This window comes from Sorex araneus, chromosome 3, assembly GCF_027595985.1.
Source record: "Sorex araneus isolate mSorAra2 chromosome 3, mSorAra2.pri, whole genome shotgun sequence".
Taxonomy (NCBI): Eukaryota; Metazoa; Chordata; class Mammalia; order Eulipotyphla; family Soricidae; genus Sorex; species Sorex araneus.
In genome coordinates, this window is record NC_073304.1 from 118126775 (window position 1) to 118149095 (window position 22321).

Consider the following 22321-nt stretch of genomic DNA (forward strand, 5'->3'; position numbering starts at 1 on the left):
TTTCACAGGTCTTTCCCTTTAACTAGAAGTTGTTTTTAATCTTAGAGCTGTTATTTTTAGGGAATTAATATGCTCTGCATCTCTTAAAGTCAGAAATCAAATATCCAGGAAATGGCTGATACTGTTTTCTCCCCCCCCCCCCCGCCCCCGCCAGAGTTGTTGGAGAAGCAGGGGGTTAGAGGGAGAGAGACAGACAGAAAGGGGGAAAAACAGCCTGGACTAAAGTGGAGATAATTTTATTTTTAGTTATTTTACATTCACAAATGTGCATTCACATCATTCTTTATGGTGATTGTATTGGTATTTTTTCATACATCTTATAAAACACCATGTCATTTTGTAGTAATCTGTATTTTTGTTGGAGTTTTTATTTAAAAAATCTAGCTGACTGATGTAAAAATTGGCAATGAAAGAATAGAGTTATTCTTCTGAACTCCATCTTCCAGCTGTGAACTTTGTTGCCTTTTATTTTGCTAAAAGACAGTTTTATTTTGGTGGAGATTTTTTTTTAAAAAATGCATTTTAAGAGACGATTCTCTGCCAAAATACTAAAGGTAATCACACTTCTAGATCTGAGAAAGGTCCTGTGAAATGCATTGCTGCAAATCATTTTCATACAGCTTCAAATATTTTTTTTGAAAGTGAAAGGACAATAAATCTACAAGAAAATCTGTCTATCCATTTATCTTGATTTGGAAGTGGCATTTCTACTGCCTTTTTTTCTAAATGCTTTTGCTGATTTGAAACCATCACCTTCCATCTAGACCAATCTGAATCCTTCCAATCACCTGTGGCTTGGCAAAACAAAACAAAAACTCCAAATTGCCTGCTACTTAAGTCCTTGTCCTTTCTCTTTTTTTTTTTTTTTTTTTTTGTAGCTGAGTCGAGCTACAGTACATGACCCTGAGACTGGAAAATTGACCACAGCACAATACCGAGTGTCTAAGAGGTAAGGGAATATTGGGGAAATTTTTAGTCATATTTGGACCATTTCATTTCTTGAGAATCTGATTTTTTATAGAACTCCTGGTATGGTTTACAAGATCTAGACACTGGTATTTAATGACATCTGTGCCTCAGTTTTCAAGGTGAACTAATAAACAATTAGTTTTACAATAATTAAATTTTAAAATACCTGCTGAGATTTCCCAAATCATAGCTATTATGTGAAGTTGTATTATCATATTGTTGTTGAGAGAGGTTCTTGAAGACCCTTCAATAGAGCAGTGCCTAATTTGACCTCTGTAGCAAATAGTTTAAATATTCAAGGTTATCTATAAGATATATGTATTGAGAGGAAAATACTTTGAAGGATTACATTAAAAATCCTTAGTATTCAATTGGTTTCAAATTCTTTGCTTTTAATAGCTATTAAAGAGAATCTACTCAAGCTAATAAATCATTGAAATAACTTATCACTATAACTTAGAAGTAGCTCACAGAATACAAGTTATCTATTATATGAAGAAAACTGAGTGTCATTGAGCTGGGCTGAAGAGATAGTACAATCCGTAGGGTGATTGTCTGGCATGCAGTGGACCCAGGTTCCATCCCCAGCATCCCATTTGATACTCCAAGCACCACCAGGTGTGATTCCTGAGCACAGAGCCAGGAGTAACCCCTGAGCATCGCCAGGTATGGCTCAAAACTACCTCCCCTCCAAAATTTATTGAGTTGAAGTCGATCTCATTCTAGCAATAGTATTTCCCCACAAATATAAGAGTAACTGGAAATTAACCCCAACCACTTCATCAGGAACACTTTTTATATTTAGTGATAGATTAGTTACTTAGCTTAATATGGATCCTTTCCAATTCTGTTCCATGGAGAAATTCTATCCTTAAGTCCCTAAAAGTTTGCAATAAATCATTGGAATAAAATAGAAAAAGTTACAGTATTTCTGAGAATCTTTCAGGATCCTTTTGCTATTCCGCAAATATTTTTTGAACATCAGCTGCATACCATGCACTTCAATAGGTCCTGCAGAGGTACTGACAAGCAAAACCAAGAAGAATTTATGTGCATTTGAAGCTAGTAGTTGTGTGACATGAAGTAATAGTTGTATGATATCGAACAGCAAACTAGTGTAAAATTACTGAGATGAGTACTCCAAGGAAGAATATATGATATGGCTGATCAAAAGATACTGGGGGCAGCTACCTTCTCCTCTTTCTTGGCCATGGAACTAGCTCCTTCCTGATGAGCTGCATCCTGCAGGTAGTTGCCAACTCCCTGATTATTGGAGATTTAGACGGTTCTGGGAGAACAGCTGCTACAACCCTTAGCTCTCATGACTGCTAGGATGGTTGATGTAGTGTTTTCTGACAGGGCTTGCCAAACTCACTGTGATCCTGTTAGATATAAGAGGCTTGGTTTACTTCATGAAGAACATTTTCTTTACAAGTTGAGTGTCTACAAGAAACTTCTTCCCTCTTGGAAAGAAGAGAATACTAACAGAACCTTAGTCTTTTGAAGAAGCTGACTAAAGACATTCCCACTGGGCTGGGCCTGGATGACTGATGTGACAGATAATGTATGCTAATGTATCTCTGAATTGAAAAATCACAGTACAGAGACAATTGCAGCGTTACATGTGGAGAGAGCATTCACAGCGGAGTTTATGAAAGCTCTGTGTGTGTGTGTGTGTGTGTGCGCTCGCGCATGCGCGTGTACACGCGTACCACACCAGGTGTTGTTGAGTTTACTCTTAGCTCTGTGCTCAGGAATCATTCCTGGCATTCTAGAGGAACCATATGGGATGCCAGGGATTGGACCCAGTTTGACCACGTGCAAGGCAAGCACCCTACTTGCTGTATTATCTCTTTCATCCAAAGCAATATTCTTTGAAGATGTAATTTCAGGATTTGGGAAATAGAAAGAGTGATGCTGCATTCTTGAGGGAACATAGGGACATAGAACCTATTACTTGGGATTCTGCCAAGAAAGATACTCTTGAACTTATGGGTTGTTACTTTGATACCAAGATTGGGCACAACACGGAGAGAGTTACCAGTGTGAGTACAAACAGCTTTGGGCACTCAGGGAGCAGTGTACTGCTTGTGAACATCCTGCTTTGCAGAGCAGACATACATGTAGTCATGGTGGTGAGACATGACAATGCAGGACTAGCAGATGATGGAAATACTACAGACTCATCGCTTCCTTCAGCAAACTCTTCTAGCCACCTCAACCTAGAAAAGAATTTCTAAGAAAGGCAAACTTATTCATAATTATCCCTGTAGCCTCATTTTATTCTAAGGGTAAAATCACTTTCCTTTGAAGATATACCCTCAATATGTGCTAATGCATGTGTGCTCAAATTGCCTTCCACAGATCTACCTGTGGGGAAAATACCTCAATCTCATGAAATAAAAATTTATTTAAAAAAATCTGAGTAATGAGATAGCTCAGAGGGCTGAGCATATACTTTGCATGCAGGGTGCCAGTTTTTGATTCTGGCATTGCACTACCCCACGAGGATGGCCAGAAATAGGTTCAAAGTACTACTGGGTGTGCCCCCTGCCCCACCCCAAAACAAAACAAAAATCTATTCTGTGTAAAAATTATTAGAGACCATCACTAATCATTATGAGGGCAAAGTAAGTCAGTGAATGTAAGCGCCACAACGATGCCTGTGCCTCATCCAAGAGTATGTTTGCATGTACAAGCACTGCAGCTTAAGCGTGCAAGCCCCAACGCCTAGAAAGCGCCACAGATGGGAGCTGTGGAAGAGCTTCTAAAGCCTGGAAGAGCTCCGCACTCAGGTGTGTGTGCATCCGGGTTGCACTGCAGCAGCAGCAGCAGCAGTGAAAGGGAGAGAGGAGGAATGGGAAGAAGGATGACCTACAAGACAGATGACTAAAATACAGATTTGTCAGGTATCAAGTCATGCACCCAAACAGAAAACTAATAAGAAACAACTCAAAAGCTTGATAGTTTTATATTATTGTTTTTAGAATTTAATTATGTATTTGGGGCCAGGGATTGAACCCAGGACTTCTTAGAAGCCCACTATTATATACTTTTGAATTTTTTTTTTTTGTTTGTTTTTGGAGACCACACCTAACAGTGTACAGGATTTATTTCTGGGTCCATGCTCAGGGATCACTTCTGGTGGAGCTCTGGGGATCGGACTTGGGCCAGCCACATGTAAAGCTATCAGTTGACCCCATACCATTTGTCTAGCCCCCATTAGAAGTGTTTCAAAGGCTTATTCCTTTGACTAGTAATTATTAATTGCTCTATTGTGAGTAATAAAATTGAAATTGTCTGAACTGCATTTCAGGTTATTCGCATACCTTTATACAGTCAACATACTTGCATATACTCCAAAAGAGAGAAGAATTAGAAAACCACTCATTCTTGAATAATGAAGTTTGTTACTTAAGAACAAATGTATTAACGCTGACACAGTAATTGCCTTAATATTGGTACAACAGAATGTTAGGATAGGATAATCCTAATCCTGTTAATTGTTATAGATACTATAGCTATCTTTCTGACAGTTTCTTAGCACAACTTGAGAAAATATATTTGCTATTTTAAAAATAATTTCACTAAAATTAGTCCATGAAATCAAGAAGAATGTTAATGTTGTATTTTCCTGTAGAATGGATTGAAAAATGTAAATTCCAAAACTGTTTTTTATCCTGGTCCAATTTAAATAATATATCAATCTCATATACTGATACATAATAATATTAGTATATTACTATACTGATAAAATCTTATATACTAATAGTATGTCAGTCTCATCTACTGTAGTAAAAAATTCCTCCTCCTCTCCCTTGAAAGAAGGGGAAGATTTGAGTTAGTCTGACATCAAGGGGAATCAAGACTTCTCAGAAGAAACGCTGATTAAAGTGATCAGCTGAAGTCTTAACTTCGCTAGTGAAAAAGAATGTGCTGGGCAGAGAGATTAGTATGAACACTAACCTTTGGGCTAGAAGAAAGTATGGCTGAGTTTCTACAGGAGGGGAAGAAGGAATTGAGACTTAAGGAATACCTGGAGACTGAGTGAGGAGGAGAGTTTCAGAGGAAATGTCAAATGTTCTGTGTTACTACATGAGCAGATACAATTGAGAATTTCAAAAGCCTCATGAAGATGGAGGTTGATGTTAGCAAGAGCAGTATTGATGGATGATGATGAACTAAACCTATGCTGGAATTGAATGAGAAATGAGGTCTCTGGGCAACATTGACTTGAAGAGCGGGGAGAAGGAGGATGGTAACTTAAGGGAGATTGCCACTGAAGGAACTTTATCTTTTTTTTAAAAAATCATTTTCTGCTGCTGAAAGTGAACCCAGGACCTGGTAAATTGTGACACCACAAATGTATAGTAAGGCACTGGCATTTGGAACTCTGAGCCTCATCCAAAGCCAAAGGAGAAAATTTTTGACTATTTTTTTTAAATGGGAGAGACAGCCTAATTTAAAATGTTGTTGTTATTGTTGTGTGTGTTTTATGAGCAGAATTATTGAGAGGGGAACTTAATGATAGAAGGCAGAGGATAGAAGATACGATAGTAGAAGTTATAATCAGCAGGAGATAATCAACTCCAAGCTTGGAATGAAGAAATAGGACTGACCTAAAAGAAACAGAGGTTGGGAGGTTGGGATGTGAGTCGTAGTGAACCAAAGATGAGGTTTTTGGCTCAGTCCGCAGCACTATGTGGTCACCCGAGCACAGTCAGGAGTGGCACTCTGGGGCCTGCGCACTACCTGTCCCACCCTGAGCACCAGTGGGCATATCCCTGCAACAACTCCAAAATGAAAATATATGAAAGGAACAGAGTCAAGGGCAGGTAGATTGTGTGGGTTCTATTTCTATGGATTGGGGTTCAAATTAGAAGAGAGTAAGATTGAGACTCCGTTCACAGCTGCATGTGATATTTAGTGGAAGATATTTGCTTGCTCTGCTACATTCTCTTTATTTGATATCACAGGTATAAGTCTGGAGAAAAGAAATTTTTTGGTACAAATTTTGCTAGGCAGTTGAATTTAGACTTTTATCAAGAATGTTATTAAGATGAAGGCGTATGGATTCAAAGCTTGATGAGAGACGAAAAAAAAATAGACTGAGGGGGGAAACATATATAAATAGGATAAAGTTAAATTCTGAGGTACTTTTTTATTGATATAGTTCTTGTACTGTAAAATTCACCCTTTCAAAGAGGATGATATAGTAGGTTTTTAAACCATGAATGTTACCTTAATTACCCGATATTTTTATCACCCTAAAAGGAATCATTTCCTGTTTCCCCTCTCCTTCTGGGAACCACAATTCTCCTTCTCTGTTGATTGACTGATTTTAGATATTTCATGTATTATGTGGCCTTGGTATGTGGCTTATTTCATGTAATGTTTCCAGGGTTGGTCCATATTATGGTACTTATCAGTGCTTCATTCCTTTTCACAGCATAATAATTTATCATAGGGATATATATACACATTTTATATGATTCATCAGTTGATGGATATTTGTCCAGCTTTGCTATGTGTCTGTGGGGGCTAGAGCTAGAGCACAGTGGTCAGAGTGCTTGCCTCGCATGCTGCTGACCCAGATTCATTCGCCAGCACCATAGATGGTCCCCAGAACCCCACTAGGGATGATCCCTGACTGCAGAGCTAGGAGTAACTGCACTGCCAGGTATGGCCAAAAAACCAAAATAATAATAGTAAGAAGAATACTTCTGTGAATAGAGTATATACTTTTATACGAACATGTTTTAATTTTCCGTCTGTATATAGCCAGATGTGGGATTGCTGAGTTATCTCACAGTTTGAGGAACTCCCAAACTGACTGCACCATTTTACATTCTTACCAGCAGTGTATGAGCATATGTTTCTTTACATTCTTTTGAATGATATTGTCCATCATTATTATAATTGCCTTACTGGATGTGTTTGCATACCTTTGAAAATTTTTTTTATTTATGTAATACATGAAAATTTTCTCACAAATTATTAGCAATAAATAAATCAGACCTCTCTTCCATCCTTATATTCACTTCATATAGTGATACCAAGGAGGAACAAAATGTTTCCAGTATGATATGTAATTTTTAAAAATTAAAAAAGATTTGTAATGGAACAGCCTTTAAAATTTTTTTAAAATTGAATCACTGTGAGGTAGAGCCTGACAAAGCTGTTCATAATTAGATTTCAGTCATGTAATGTTCTAACACCCATCCCTTAATCAGTGCACTTTTCCCAGCACCAGTGTCCCCAGTGATAACCCCATACTCCCCAGCCTGCCTCTGTGGCAGGCGCTTTTCTTCTCTGTCTCTGTCTCTGTCTCTTCCTTGTGGGCATTGTGATTTGCAATACAGATACTGAAAGGATATCAGGAATATCCCTTTACCTACTTTTAACACTCAGTTCTTGTCCAGCATGATCATTTCCAGTTATTATCACCATAGTGAGGAACAGCCTTTTTAACATTAATTCAACCCTTTTATATAAACTTATTTTATAAAATAAAATTTTATAAAAAATTTTTTTTCCAGTCTCTCCCTGTAGAATGTCTTTTCAACATTCATTGGTAAAAATCACATCAAACAAGTGAATTAATGAAATACCTTATATAAAGACTTATTGTCCCATATGATTATTACTTTTAACTGACAGCTATTGGTTTTCACACTCTGAGTACCGCTAATATTTTTATTCTTGTTCTCAGTGCCTGGCTTTCTGGCTATGAAAACCCAGTGGTGTCTCGAATTAATATGAGAATACAAGATCTCACGGGACTAGATGTTTCCACAGCGGAGGAATTACAGGTAGGTGATAAGATTTTCCCTAAATTACATGTTGTTATATTTTCTGACAGTTTTCTTTACACTTACGCTGCAATAGATGAGATTTCCTTACTCTATGTAGCCAGCACTTAATTTACATGTGGGTTTGGAGCTGTAAAAGTGAATATGCATGCTCAAACTGAGCAGTAATCATTGACAAATTATGATTGATCTTCAAAACTTTTGTCAGTACTTAAATTCTTAATATTGGGCATATATTCATAGAGAAACAAGAATATGTAACATTAAGATTTGGGTATACTGTAATTTTTTTTTCTCCCTGGTCTATCAGGTAACAAGAGAAATTTTTCTTTTGTAATATTACCATTTTCTTATTTTATTGAGATACATTTTACATAATTTTTACTTCAGTTTTTATGCATTTATGTTTGTGTGAGCATTGCTACCATCTCCTCACTCCAAAAAGTACTCACAAACATTCTTATGGAATCACTTTCTAAAACCTTAACCCTATTGCCTCTAGCAAACGTTAATCTATTGTCTATGAATTTACCTATTCTAGGCATTGCTATAATTGGAATCACAGTATGTGGCTTATTGTATCTGACTTCTTTAACTTTTGTGTTTTTCAAGCTATATCCATATCAGAGCATATATTAGTATTTTCTTTTTAAGACTGAATTGTATATAGTCCATTGTTTCAATTTACCGCATTTTACTTACCAGTTGATGAACATGTGGTTGTTTCTACTTTTTGGTTAGTATAATCAGTGCTGCTTTAGCTATTTGTGTACAAGTTTTGTGCCAACATTTGCATTTCTCTTGGGTATATGTCCATCTATGGAATTGTGAGACTTGTAACTTTTTTGAGGAAATGCCAAACTGTTTTCCAAAAATGATTGCACCATTTTGCAGTTCCACCAGCAATGTTAAAAAGGATTCTAATTTCTTCATATCCTTGTCAACATTTGTTTATGCCTGTTGTTTTCTTTCACTATAGCCATCTTTAGTGAGTTTGAATACAGTCTCTGGTTTCAGTTTTCATGTGCCTTTTAACATTGCTAATGATACTGAGCATCTTTATTTTTGGTCACACCTGGCATACTCAGGAGTTGCTCCATATAATCATGTGGTACTAGGGCTTAACTCCAGACCTCCCTCGTGCAAAGCATGCACACCAGCCCTCTGAGCTACCTCCAGGCCAGTTTGAACGTCTTTTATGCTTTTGGTCATTTATATGCTTTCTTGAAAATAATTTCTATTGATTTTTCTCTACTTTTTTTGTTTTGGTTTTTGGACCACACCTAGGGGAGTTCAGGGGAACATATGGTTCAGGGGATCAAATCCCCAAGTCTCCTGCATTCAGAGCATTCTCAGCTCATTGTGCTATCCCTCTGGTCCTCAGTAACCCCCTTTTTCATTAAAAAAATTATTGGGACCAGAGAGATAGTGTAGTGGGTAGGGAGCTTGCCTTTCATGGACCTGCTATACGATCCTCTCTGGATAGTAAATATCCCCTCTAAAGCGTGTTTTGGTGAGGGAGCACAATTGGAAGTGCTCAGAAATGTCTCTTACTCCTCTGTGTAGGGATTCACTCCTAGCTTTGTAGGCCACATGAAAAGCTGGGGATCAAACTGGGGTTGGCAGTGGTCAAGGCAAGCACCTTAAACCCTATTTTCTCTCTCCAGCCCTCCAAAATTTCTTAAGTAAACCACTTTTCTATAGAATTGCCAAGGAAGTCTGGTAATTTCAAACATTAGAGATACTGAGAACTAAGTTTCTTTCTTTGTAAATAGTCCTTTTATCAAGAAGTTTGAATATTACTCTTTGTATTTTAAGACTTAGGAGATGAAGTGACCATCTTTTCTCTGTCTTGCAGATTGTCTTTTCCAGTATAAATTTACTTTCAAGATTTCATTCTTTGTGCTTTTAATTTTAAAGCTCTAAGGGTTTGAAATTATTTTGGGGTGGGGTGGGGGCCACACCCACTGTTGCCAGGGGACCATATGGGATGGTAGGGATCTAACTGAGGTCAACTGTGTGAAAGACAAGTTCACTGCCAGCTGTACTGTTGTTCTAGCCCATCTGAGGGAATCTTTGATTGTGGAATAATTTTCCCCTAAGATCATTTTTCTCCAGAATGTTCATCTTTGTTCTTTTTATCAAATTCACTTTATAAGTTTGCTTTCCCCAGTTTTCTCTGACTGCATATCTGTAGTTTCTCAAATAGCAACAGTGCCAGCATTCTCTTTGTCATCTCTTTCTCCTGTATCACCACTTAAGCTTTCCTCCTGCCCCTCCCTCTGCTGCTGCTGTGATGATGGAGGGTTGCAGCACTCACACTTGACTGGGGCCACACTCCTATGTTGTCTTGCTTGTGCACTTTGGTTGTGGGGCCAGGAACTGTATCCAGCATGTTGATTGAATTTGTAGCCTCGTGTGCTTTGCTTTGTCTGCGTGAGCCAAATAAGAGCTATTACAGTGATTCATCACTGTCAAACTTTAAAAGCAGCAACATGACTGGTCTTTGATCTTAATGTTCCGCTATTTGTGGGCTGAGGAACTAGCAGTGACATTTATGCAATTACAGTTGGCCTATCATGGTAATTGAAATTTCAGCTATTTGAGCTATCTCTCTGGTGCTCATGGGTATCTGGCATTAAGAGACTCCAAAATGAAACCATAGTATTTGAGATTTGTGCATTTTTGAACTGTGCAAGGCAAGACATTGTATTTAAATTTGTTTAATTGCACTTACTTAACAGTGATCTACAACTTCCATAGTATTAGTTTGCTAGTGATTAGTAACTCTTCAGTGTGTCTTTCTTTCCTGATCTGTATTTTCACTAGCCCAACCTCCCTAGAGACTCCTCGAGGCTCCTAGATCTGTTGTTTCTTCAATAGAAACCATTCAGAGTGCTTCATTTACAGATTTGGGGTTTCTGTGGGCAAACTCTCTTAAATAGGTTCTCTTTTCATTTCATTAGTAACAGTCTTTAAATTATAGCCTACCTTCATTTGTCATATGGGATAGAAGGAAGGAATTAAGACAATCATTCTCCTTCTCTTATAAATAACAAAACTGAGATTGTACTCAAAGTTACATATACTTTGTAACAGAGAAAGCTAGAACTTAAATTTGACCATTTTTTTTTCCCTTTGCTGTTTCACATGAAGACCAACTAATGTTGTTGAGAATAAATAAGCTGGTGTTAACTTCTTGATTTTACCTCAGGGAAAATATATGTAGGAAAAGAGATTTTTTTTTTCAATTTTTTTTTTGTTTTTCGGGTCACATCTGGCAATTCACAGGGGTTACTCCTGGTTCTGCACTCAGGAATTATCCCTGGCGGTGCTCAGGGGACCATATGGGATGCTGGGAATCGAACCCGGGTCGGCCGTGTGCAAGGCAAACACCCTACCTGCTATGCTATTGCTCCAGCCTCGAAAAGGGATTTTATTAAAAGAGGTTGGAAGTTAGCATGTTGAGCTAATTTAGAGGATGTTAATTTTGATTTGATTTAAATTTCAAATAAGAATGTCTAGTGCAAAATAATAGAAATTTGGATTTCTATTTGGATAAATTATAATTCTAGAAAATTTAATTCTAAAAATTATAAGATTCCAGTTTTAGTTTGGTGTATGTTAGGAGAAAATATCCACCCAACAATTGCTAAAGAAAATCATATTGACAAAGGTTATAAACGTAGTATATAGAATTATCCTTGATTCCTTGTGAACTCTCATAGATTCAAAAAGTACTTGTCATTTCCCTTAGAGTACCTGACCCTGATGCAAGGGAGGCTGGCTTTGGGCCATACCCAGCAGTGCTCAGGGGTTGGGGAGCACATGGTGCCAGGGATTGGGTCCAGGCCTGCTGCAAGCAAAGCATGTGCTCCAGCAGTTTGAGCTCGCTCTCTGGTGCTCCTAGGTTTTGTTTCTTTTTTTAAAAGAGTATCTTGATAGTATTTTTCTTTTCACGCTTTGTTTCTCTCCTTTTAGGTGGCAAATTACGGAGTTGGTGGACAGTATGAACCCCACTTTGACTTTGCACGGGTAAGTTAAATAATGGAAAGTGTTCTACTGAAGCTTAGACGTAGCAGGCTAATTCTGTTTATTTCAGATTTAAAATATTACAGCCTTTCCAGAGCCTGCAGAATAGTAAAAGTATCTAGATGTATAGAAAAGACTAAGAGAGTTTTGCTTTTGTTTTGTTTTTTGTCAGGGAGGCCTCCCACGCAGTAGTCGGGAGCTCTGCGGGCAGTCCTGCTGATCACTAGGTCACCAGGGCAGCTGCCCAATGCTTGAGCCCAGCAGTGGGGTGTGGCTTGGATCCAGCAGGGCAGGGACCATCCAGTGCCAGGGTCTCTCATGCCAGGCCTGTGTTCCAAGGCTTTGAGCTGTGTCTCTGTTCCCTTCAGATACTTCTTAGGCATTGGGAAGCCCGGGAGCAAGTAAAGGGAATTCTAAAAGGCTAACTGAATGGAAACCTGAGACTGAAACAAGAAAGTCCGGCGAGGGTGAAAAACTGAGGCAGGGCTCGGAAACCAGGGCTCCGAGAGGCCTGCCCAGAGCAGGGCAGCTCTTCTTGTCTTCTTGTCTCTTTTCTGGTCGTGGCTCCTTCCCACCGTGTGCCCCGCCTGTGCGAAATGCTTGTGCACACTGCTAAATTCGAGACCCCTCCAGCACGCCCACAGCTCCAACAGGATCATACACTTGGTGAAGGAATAAGGTGGAAGTGTGTTGTGATGCAGGAGCGGAGAATTGTCTCTGCTGCCCTGGCCGGGCCGGAGAGTTACGAGGAGCAGCTTCTGGGGGCTGGAAAGTGGATGAGAGTTTTTACTGCGGTGTGACAGGAGAACGTAAAAGTTATTCAGCTTAGGGGCGAGAGAGACAGCACAGGAGACAGGGAACTTGCCTGGCCTGTAGCTGACCCAGCTTCCTTCCCCAGTGCCACATGTAGTCAGTCCCCTGAGCAGCAGGGATTTTAAAGATTTAATTCACTCTTTCTGGCTGTATAGTTCATTAAGGGCCTTACATGCCTGAATCCCTGGGTTTGATCCCCAGAACTTCTCGGAGCATCTCTAGATGCAGCCTGGGAGACTGAGACTGTTGAGTGCCAGGTCTTTGGGTCCTTGCATTAAACTGCTGGCAGGGACCCCTGGACACTGCTTGAGAGGCACCTTGCCCCCTCCCTCCCAACACCCTAACACACACACACACACAAGTAGATATAATAAATTGATGTTAAGGCACCATAGTAAACAGTGCCCAGAACTTAAATTTTTGAATTACCACATGCAGGATATAAAATAGCTGTTAAAATAGAAAATTAGTGACTGTACGTGGGGAGGGTGTTTGCCTTGCATGTGGCTAACCCAAGTCCAGTCCCTGGCACCCTGTATGGTGCCCTAGCCCCACCAGGAGTAATCCCTGAGCATCACTCCTGGTCCAAAATCAAAACAAATTTACCCACACATAGTAAACTGCATGGGTGTGCCCATGAGGGTCTCGTGTCTTATTTTCTTTTTAAAAGCTAAAACTATATGTATAGGGAAATTAAAACAAGGTAATCATTGATAACACAATGTGTACTGTAATTGAGGACACATTGAGAACAAGCTGAGAACTCCAGGTTAGGGGGAGAGTGGGTGGGTTGTCTTGGGCTCTTTGAGAGAGCCAGTGAGGTAACTGTACACCAGCACCACTGACTGGCAGGGACTTAGAAATGATATGTAGGGAATTAGAAGTGATATGTAAATTATATTAATCTGGTAGTGGTTATTGAAGCTAACAAATCTCTCCTCACCTCACCATTCAGTGTGTAACTCAGCAGCTGACATGTACTTAGACACAAGATGTTATAAAGGAAGCTTCTTGTTGCTTCTAGTGTACCTGCAGCATATTTTGGAGGTTTAGTTGCCACAGAAGAATATGCATTGCTGATTTAGTTGTGTTTTTTTCACAGAAAGATGAACCAGATGCTTTCAAAGAGCTGGGAACAGGAAATAGAATTGCTACATGGCTATTTTATGTAAGTCATTGTTAAAAATTTTGAATTGGGGATTTGATCTTATGACTTTTCTATATGTGCTTGATTGGTTAAATTTTAAATAGGATGGTAAAAATGAGCAGAATATACAGCTGAGTTAAAGGGAGGACTTTATTTTTTTTTTTTTTATTTTTTATTTTTTTTTTGCTTTTTGGGTCACACCCGGCGATGCACAGGGGTTACTCCTGGCTCTGCACTCAGGAATTACCCCTGGCCGTGCTCAGGGGACCATATGGGATGCTGGGATTTGAACCCGGGTCGGCCGCGTGCAAGGCAAACGCCCTACCCGCTGTGCTATCTCTCCAGCCCCAAAGGGAGGACTTTAAATTGTAGTATCATGAACCAAAGAAGAAAGAAAAGACTAACCAATAGTTCCACTGCTTATAATTATATAATAATACATTATCATATCAAAAAAGTAGACATGTGTCCAATGAGCTTATTACTCAGATCTCAAGATAGCACTTCACTTTTTTACGATAGTAAAAGCCCCTTAGGTAACCGTTTCTACATGCTCTTCTGAGGTTCAAGAGCAGTTTCTATATTTAGAATTTTTTTCATATATAGAAAAGAGAGTTTCTTGCCTAAACGCCTGGCTGTCTTCCCTGGGGCCCCTCAGAGGGGATGGGCTCCAGCTTCCCTCCCCACCCCGAGCAGAGCTCCCGGCAGCCGAAGACCACTGGAACCTAGCTACAGCCATGCTCGAGGCCCCTCTCCACACGTTCAGACAGGCCTCATGCATGAAAGTACCTGCAGAGGAACCCAGGGTTGTGTGTAATTCCATCAATGGCCAATATCCAGAGACTTAAAAGTGAGCTCCCAGAAGCGATATCTTGTAGCCTACTTCTCCTTCTGGGAGAAACTGGCAATCTTCTGAGAGTTTCCTGCCCACGTGGGACAGCCTTGCAAGCTTCCCATGGTGTATTCATATGCTCAATCCAGTAACAAGCTGGATCTCATTGCCCTGACCCTGAAAGAGCCCCCAGTGCAACATCGTTGGGAGGGCCGAGTTGAGATAGACTTCTAAGATCTCAGGGAAAGGATGAAATGAGAGGTTACTGAGCCTGCCCGAGAAATTGTTGATAAACGGGATTTCGTGATCATGATATAGAAAAATTAAGCTTTGAGTGAAACAGTGTACCCCCAAAAGTAAATAGTTGACCAGTCTTTTTATTTTTCTCAGAGTTGTGTGACTGACTAGACTTACCCATAGTGTTTCTGGGCCTGGATCTCTCGTGCTTTGCAGTCAGGGACAGATAACTGGCTCTGGGTTGTTGAAGGCTGAGGCTGGTTGTCAGGATTCCTCTCTGTGGCTTGGGCTTCCTCACAGATGGTGATATAGTGGCAGGAGCAAGTATCCCTCTCACCTTTCACCCCCCCATCCCCCAACCCCTGAAAAAAGGGCAGAAGTACATAACATTTTTATTAGCTCATCTCAGAAGTACAATAATGTAACATGCTGAAATCTAATCCCTGAGGCGATTATAAAGGCCTGCAGAGTACCAGTCTAGTTCACCTTTTTTTTTTTTTTTTTTTTGCTTTTTGGGTCACACCCAGCGATGCTCAGGGTTTACTCCTGGCTCTGCACTCAGGAATTACTCCTGGCGGTGCTTGGGGGACCATATGGGATGCTGGGAATCGAACCCGGGTTGGCCGTGTGAGAGGCAAATGCCCTACCCGCTGTGCTATTGCTCCAGCCCCTAGTTCACCTTCAAGTGTGATGTATTTTATAGACTTTTTGTGGGAAGGGTCTACACCCAACAGTGCTGGGGGACTATGTACTAGGGCTCAATCCTGGTGTGGCTGCATGCAAGGTAAGCATCTTACCCATTATATGATTTCTTTGGCTTCCGTTTATAAGACTTTTTATCTGTATCTATGTCTTTTATTTGTCAGATTGACAGTTATGGTTAGTTAATATATTTTGCCACAAGTTTTCAGAGCCATTAGTATTTCCTTCTTTGTATTTGTTGGTTTTATATGTATGAATATTGATGCTTTCTTATTTGATCAAATTTCCACAAATACTAGACTTTTAAACAATTAGATTGTTAATTATTATGCCACCTTTAGTTACATACCATTTTTATTAGTGTTCATTTCCCCCACTATTGAAATGCTTTTTCCAGATGGGCCACATACCACTCTCTAGCTGTTCTTCGTAAACAACTTTTAAGTTTTCCAAAGTTAGAGAAATTTCTCACTGCTTAAGAGCTGCTTTTGTGTAATTGATTATACTTTTCATCTTGGAAAAGTGTCCTTCTTTATCTAAATGAGACAGGTCCAATCAAGGTAAAAGCATTATGATCAAACTCTTAGGGTCAGAGTATATAGTGGGTAAGACCCTCGTGTATGGCTGACCCAGGTCTGATCCTTAAGCACTGGTGTAGCCCCAAAACAAAAGTCAGATTCTTATTTGGTATAGCATTTTCCTGGAAAATATTAGCTTTTTGTTCTCACTGTTTCAAAAAAGAGATTTTGGTATCTAACAAATGAAATTCAGGGCCAAAGTCACTTTAATTCTGACTTTGGGATACATAATATATGGTTTGGTATTGCTTTGTTTTGTGATATAATTTATTTTGTTTATGTTTTGACAAAAAATTTCTATGATCTGTTTCCCCTGCTTCCTTTTTGTGCTTGTTCAGTTAATATTTCTCTCTACTATGAGAAAGGACAGAACTGATGATAGCTTATTATTCTTCTTGGTGTTTATTTCTATTTTCTTTAAAGCACCTGTTATTTTTGTTTGTTTGTTTGTTTATGTTGTTTTTTGGGTCACACCTGGCGTTGCACAGGTTACTCCTGGCTCATGCACTCAGGAATTACTCCTCGAGGTGCTCAGGGAACCATGTGGGATGCTGGGAATCGAACCCGGGTCGGCCACATGCAAAGCAAATGCCCTATCCACTGTGCTATTGCTCCAGCCCCTCTTTTGTTTGTTTTAGTGCCATATCCAGTAGTGCTCAGGTCTTACTCCTGGTCTGCAGTCAGGGATCACTCCTAGTGGTGCTAGGGGGACCCTGTGGGATCTAGAGATCGAACCTAGATTGGATGTGTGCAAGGCAGATGCGCTCCCCACTGTATTGTTGCCCCAGCCATGTACCTTGAACCATGTACTGGTATTCTTGAGAAAATAATATTCTAGGCACTAAAGCTCAGCAGTGGAAGAAACAGATGAAAACTCCTGCCCCCTGGATATTATAGTTTAGTGCAACAAATCACATATTTGACCCCTATGTTATCATTTTCAGTTTAAGTGCCTTTTAAAGTACCTGGGGCTGGAGCGGTAGTATGGCGTGTAGGGCGTTTGCCTTGCACGCCGCTGACCTGGGTTCGATTCCCAGCATCCCATATAGTCCTCTGAGAACTGCCAGGCATGATTCTTGAGTGCAGAGCTAGGAGTCAGCCCTGAGCATCGCCAGGTGTGATCCAAAAAGCCAAATAAATAAATAAAAATAAAAATTATACCTCCTATGTCCCATCAGCATCTTATTTTAAAATGGATAGGGGCTGGAGAGATAGCACAGTGGTTCACTTACCTTGCATGTGGCTAACCTGGCTTTGATCCCCATTGCCACATACAGTTCCCTGAGCCCTGCCAGGAGAGATCCCTGAGCACAACCAGTGTGGCTCCCAAATGAATAACAGAATAGTGTTGAGGATGTGTCTTCAAGGGTTTGATCCCCTGGCACTCCATGCTTCTCCCTCACCCAGCAACACCTGGAGTGGTCCTATGCCCCCATAAAAAAAAACTGAATAGCATGCACAAACCCATCCATGTAAGCAGAAGTCCAGATGTTTGCGTTCTTGTTTTCAGTATCAAACATGCCATTGTGAGGAGGATATAACTGCTCTGCAGATCTTCTGATAATACTCATTTCTCTTACAGATGAGTGATGTGTCAGCAGGTGGAGCAACTGTTTTTCCTGAAGTAGGAGCAAGTGTTTGGCCTAAAAAGGTAAAAACTTGGTCAGTTCAGTTGTGGAAGAAGGGTCTCTTAATTCATGACAAAGAGACCTTTACTTCATAGCCTATTAAATGAATTGCATTTTTAAAAAGGTATTCTACTTTAGGCAAAATTTTGAATATTTTTATAGCATAACTTGAGGTATTCAGCCAAGAGTTAGTACTTAAAACTTTTCATTTTGGGGCTAGAGCAATAATATAGCAGGTAGGGCATTTGCCTTGCATGTGGCTGACCCAGGTATGATCCCCAAGTATCCTGTATGGTCTCCCGAGTGCTGGTAGGAGTAATTTCTGAATACGGAGTCAGGAGTAACGCCTGAGCATCACCGAGTGTGACCCAAAAAGCAAAAACAAGAAACCACAAAACAAAAAAAATCTTTTCATTTCTAAATGGGTTTCAAATTACTTTTGACCTTCCATCTTATTGTTTAAGTTTTGTTAGCTTTGTTTTGACAAATACTCTTTTTGGGGGGGCTGGAGTGATAGCACAGCAGGTAGGGCATTTGCCTTGCACGCAGCTGACCTGGGTTCGATTCCCAGCATCCCATATGGTCCTCTGAGCACTGCCAGGAGTAATTCCTGAGTGCATGAGCCAGGAGTAACCCCTGAGCATCCCTGGGTGTGACCCAAAAAGCAAAACAACAACAACAACAAAAACCCACTCTTTTTGGTTAAGCAATTCAGTGCTATTAATATTTTTTTGTGATTCCCCAAATAAAAATGTGGTAAGTGCGAGCCACACCTGCTGGTGCTTCGGGATTGAACCAGAGTTGGCTGCCTGCAAGGCTGGTGCCTTACCCCTTGTTTGTCTCTCCAGCCCACATTTTGTGAATGGTATAATCCCTATCAGATGGTGACTAACATGCCATAGAGGGGCACTTACACAAGAAACAGGAAGATTTGGTTACTGCAGAAAGTGATGATTTGGGGACAATATTTTTCCCCCACAGGGAACTGCTGTTTTCTGGTATAACCTGTTTGCCAGTGGAGAGGGAGATTATAGTACACGACACGCTGCCTGTCCAGTACTAGTTGGAAACAAATGGGGTAAGAATTTCTTCTTGGTAGAATCGAAGCACGATTCTGGTTTAAATTATACTAATACTATTTCAGCTGTTACGTCATAAACTATTAACTGGAAGTTGAATCCAAGACAGTGTTCCCCCTCAGAGGGTTCCCAGCCATCTCTGGTCCCAGCAGGGCAGGGCCGGCAGCTGCCTTTTGGGAAGCCTCACCCAGAACTGCTTCCAGGCTGGGCTGAAGACAGAACATGGTCTTCCAGGCCTTGGTGGGAGGCTGGGTAGGCCCTATTTTGTGGCCACACAAATGCAATTTTGCCACATTAGAAGAGCAATAAATAGAAAGGCCAAGCTATTTTTAATAGGTACTATTTAACCGCCCATTTCATTTGCCCAGAAATTACATGTGATCAGAAAGATTAAAGAGAGATGCCACATCATCCTCAGGATTTCCACGGTCCTTTGAGCCCAGCAGGATAATGCAGGGGCTTAGAGCACCTGCCTTATAAGCATATGGTCACCAGCTTCTGATCCCAGTGTCCCACATCCACAGTTCTGGGCCCCTGCACCACAGCCAGTGTGTGTGGCACACACGCCCTAATGTGTGTGCCATGATGGAGGGCTCTTGCCTTGGCAGCATGTGATAGTGTTACTGTCCCAATAACAACACAGGGATGGGGGCAGAAGAGGGAATGACGTAAAGTATTTCTGTGTATTTCTCTAAGTGATTGAGAGCCATTAACCTACAAATAAAATGAATATATTTTCTTTCTCCCACAGTATCCAATAAATGGCTCCATGAACGTGGGCAGGAGTTTCGAAGACCATGCACCTTGTCAGAATTGGAGTGATGAATAGGCCACCCTTCTCCTGTTACGTGCTAGTGTGTCTGATACACACATTTCCCAGTCTTAACTTTCAAGTTTACAATTGACTAACACTCCATGATGATTCAGTCATGAACCTCATCCCATTTTCATCTGTGGACAATCACTAACTTTGTGGGTTTGTTGGTTTGTTTTTTTTTTCCCAAAGTAACACTAAGTCATCTACGAGACCTTGAAATTCCCTTGGTGTCACAGAGGACAAAGCATTGGATAAAGTGAAGAAGTTTTACATCCGTGTTTTAAAGAACTCTTTGTTGGATAAAACATAATTACTATAATTTGATAGTATTTCATCGCATCTCAGCTGGCAGGCCATAGGCCCCACTGGGCCCTGAGATCAGTGTGTGCCTGGGTGGTGCTCTCTGAGCACTAGTCATCAGCTCAGACTCTCCAGGGTCCACCCAGTGCTTGCCCCCTGCAGAGCTGTTCTGAGTGATTCCCCCCCATGTCCTGTACCGAATTATAATCCTTTGCTCATAGTTGCTCTCTGGAGAAGAATCTATTTGAGGTTAAATACTCTGTTAAGAAAAAAAACAACTCCTAACACAAGTCCTGCCTGATCACACTGGGCTTTCTCAGTCCAATGGCCATCACTTTGTCTGTTCCTTTCTGTCCAAGAACTTTGCTGTTCTTAGTGCTGACAACCTGTGTTCCTGTTACAGCCTGGTGGTGATATTGGCATCTGATTAAATAAATATCGTGCCTTAGGAGACTGGAAATTTTAAAATGTACTAGTCTTTCAATGATGAGGGAATTGATGACAAAGAATATTTTTCTTAAAAACCAAAATGTTTGTTTTTCAATTCTGAAATGTGTTGTGACAACTGACCTATTTATGATCTTAAATCTTTTTTTTAAAAAAAAGTTATCAGTGTGGTGTTTCCATATTTGAATGTGAATACATGTAATAGCAACCATGGATTATTTCCGTTGTTTATTTAGTACATAGGTCTATAGTTTATACTCCTGGTTTTTATTTACTCAAAAGATACTTATTTTATGTCACAACATGTTAATCAAAATGTTAAGGTTTTGCATATTTTAATAATCAAATTATGTTTTACTGAAGGATACCTTACAACTTTGGTTATGAAGTTACTGCAATTATGGTGGTTAAGGCTTTCTCTTAAAACCTAGGGTGGAGTATGAGATCTGGGCTTAGTGGCACAGCTTCATTGAGCCATAACTTTTTTGTATTTTTTATGGTGAATCCCACTTCTAACAAAGTTCCTTTCACCATTGTTTAGTATCTATACATTTAAGGAAGATTTTTGTTTATTGAGAAAAGTACTTCTGGTAGTTTAAAAAAAAAAAATTTCCTTTCTCACAACTACCCTTTGCGATGGAAACAATGTAAATCCAAAGGTGTAGAAGTAAGATAGAGACTCAAAGGGTAGAATCCAACAATTACTATCATGTGTTTAAGCAAGTAGAACAAAATACCTATTTTAGAACAAAATGGCACACCCCATAATCTTACAAGTTTCCTCATCCAACCTCAGCCCCACCTGGAAATGGCTAAATGCTCTTTAGTCTTAGACCTTACTGAAGCCTCCCGAGTTGCATATTACCACAATTTTATCTTTCCAAGGTATAAAGGGGGAAACTAGTATAAGCTTTGGATCCAGTGGTCACTGCAATTTTCTTTCAGACCTCACCAGACTGAATATATATATATATATATACGCTTTGCATGTGGGAGACCTGAGTTCTATCCCTGGTATCTCATATGGTCCCCTTGAAAATTAATACAGTTTTGGGACCGGAGCAATAGCACAGCGGGTAGGGCGTTTGCCTTGCATGAGGCAAACCCAGGTTTGATTCCCAGCATCCCATATGGTCCCCCAAGCGCCGCCAGGAGTGATTCCTGAGTGCAGAGCCAGGAGTGATCCCTGAGATTGCCAGTGTGACCCAAAAAGAAAAAAAAAAGAGTGAAGTTTTGAGCTGTCACATAAAATGTGGTTTCCTCACTAACTTCTTGTCCTTTTTTTTTTTTTGGGTCACACCCAGCGATGCTCAGGGGTTACTCCTGGCTTTGCACTCAGGAATTGCTCCTGGCAGTGCTTGGGGGACCATATGGGATGCCGGGGATCGAACCCGGGTCGGCCGCGTGCAAGGCAAACGACCTCCCCACTGTGCTATCGCTCCGGCCCCTAACTTCTTGTCCTTTAAGATGAAAAATTTTATTATTCATTAACTTTAAGCCAAGGATTATCCCCAGCATGGAGTAGCTGAAGTATCTACCAGAACACACACAGCAAGGTAAATGCAGAATTATACAAATCTTGTAGAATTACTATAAAAAGTAACTGGCATGGGCTAGAGACTTCGCTAGACTGAACATATATACATGCTTTGCATGTGGGAGGCCTGGGTTCTATCCCCGGTATCTCATATGGTCCCTCCACACCACAGGACATCATGCCCAAACCAGAAGACTAAATGGTAACTGAAGTGATGAGAGAAACAATTGATCATCTACTATGATAGTAATTGAACCTAGGACAACTGCGTGCAAGGCAAGTGCCCTACCTGCTGTACAATCTCTCGGGCCCCTGTAGTTGTTCTTAAATATGAAATAACTTACATAGTAGTTGTGGTTGGTTCTATTTTTACTTTGTTTAAAAAGACAAA

General features: G+C 40.3%; 1 protein-coding gene across 2 annotated transcripts in view; it reads left to right on the forward strand.

Moving 5' to 3' along the window:
• P4HA1 (prolyl 4-hydroxylase subunit alpha 1) overlaps nucleotides 1-20166 on the forward strand; it is a 60948-nt gene extending 40782 nt beyond the window's left edge. The window contains exons 9-15 of one of the 2 annotated variants that reach the window (XM_055133016.1): nucleotides 879-949; nucleotides 7682-7781; nucleotides 11763-11816; nucleotides 13729-13794; nucleotides 17705-17773; nucleotides 18732-18828; nucleotides 19581-20166. In XM_055133016.1, coding sequence (XP_054988991.1) covers nucleotides 879-949; nucleotides 7682-7781; nucleotides 11763-11816; nucleotides 13729-13794; nucleotides 17705-17773; nucleotides 18732-18828; nucleotides 19581-19651 — 528 coding nt within the window. In that variant the 3' untranslated portion in view covers nucleotides 19652-20166. The remainder of the gene's footprint in view (nucleotides 1-878; nucleotides 950-7681; nucleotides 7782-11762; nucleotides 11817-13728; nucleotides 13795-17704; nucleotides 17774-18731; nucleotides 18829-19580) is intronic. The other variant, XM_055133017.1, reaches the window with a different exon arrangement.
• Nucleotides 20167-22321: the final 2155 nt, after the last annotated feature.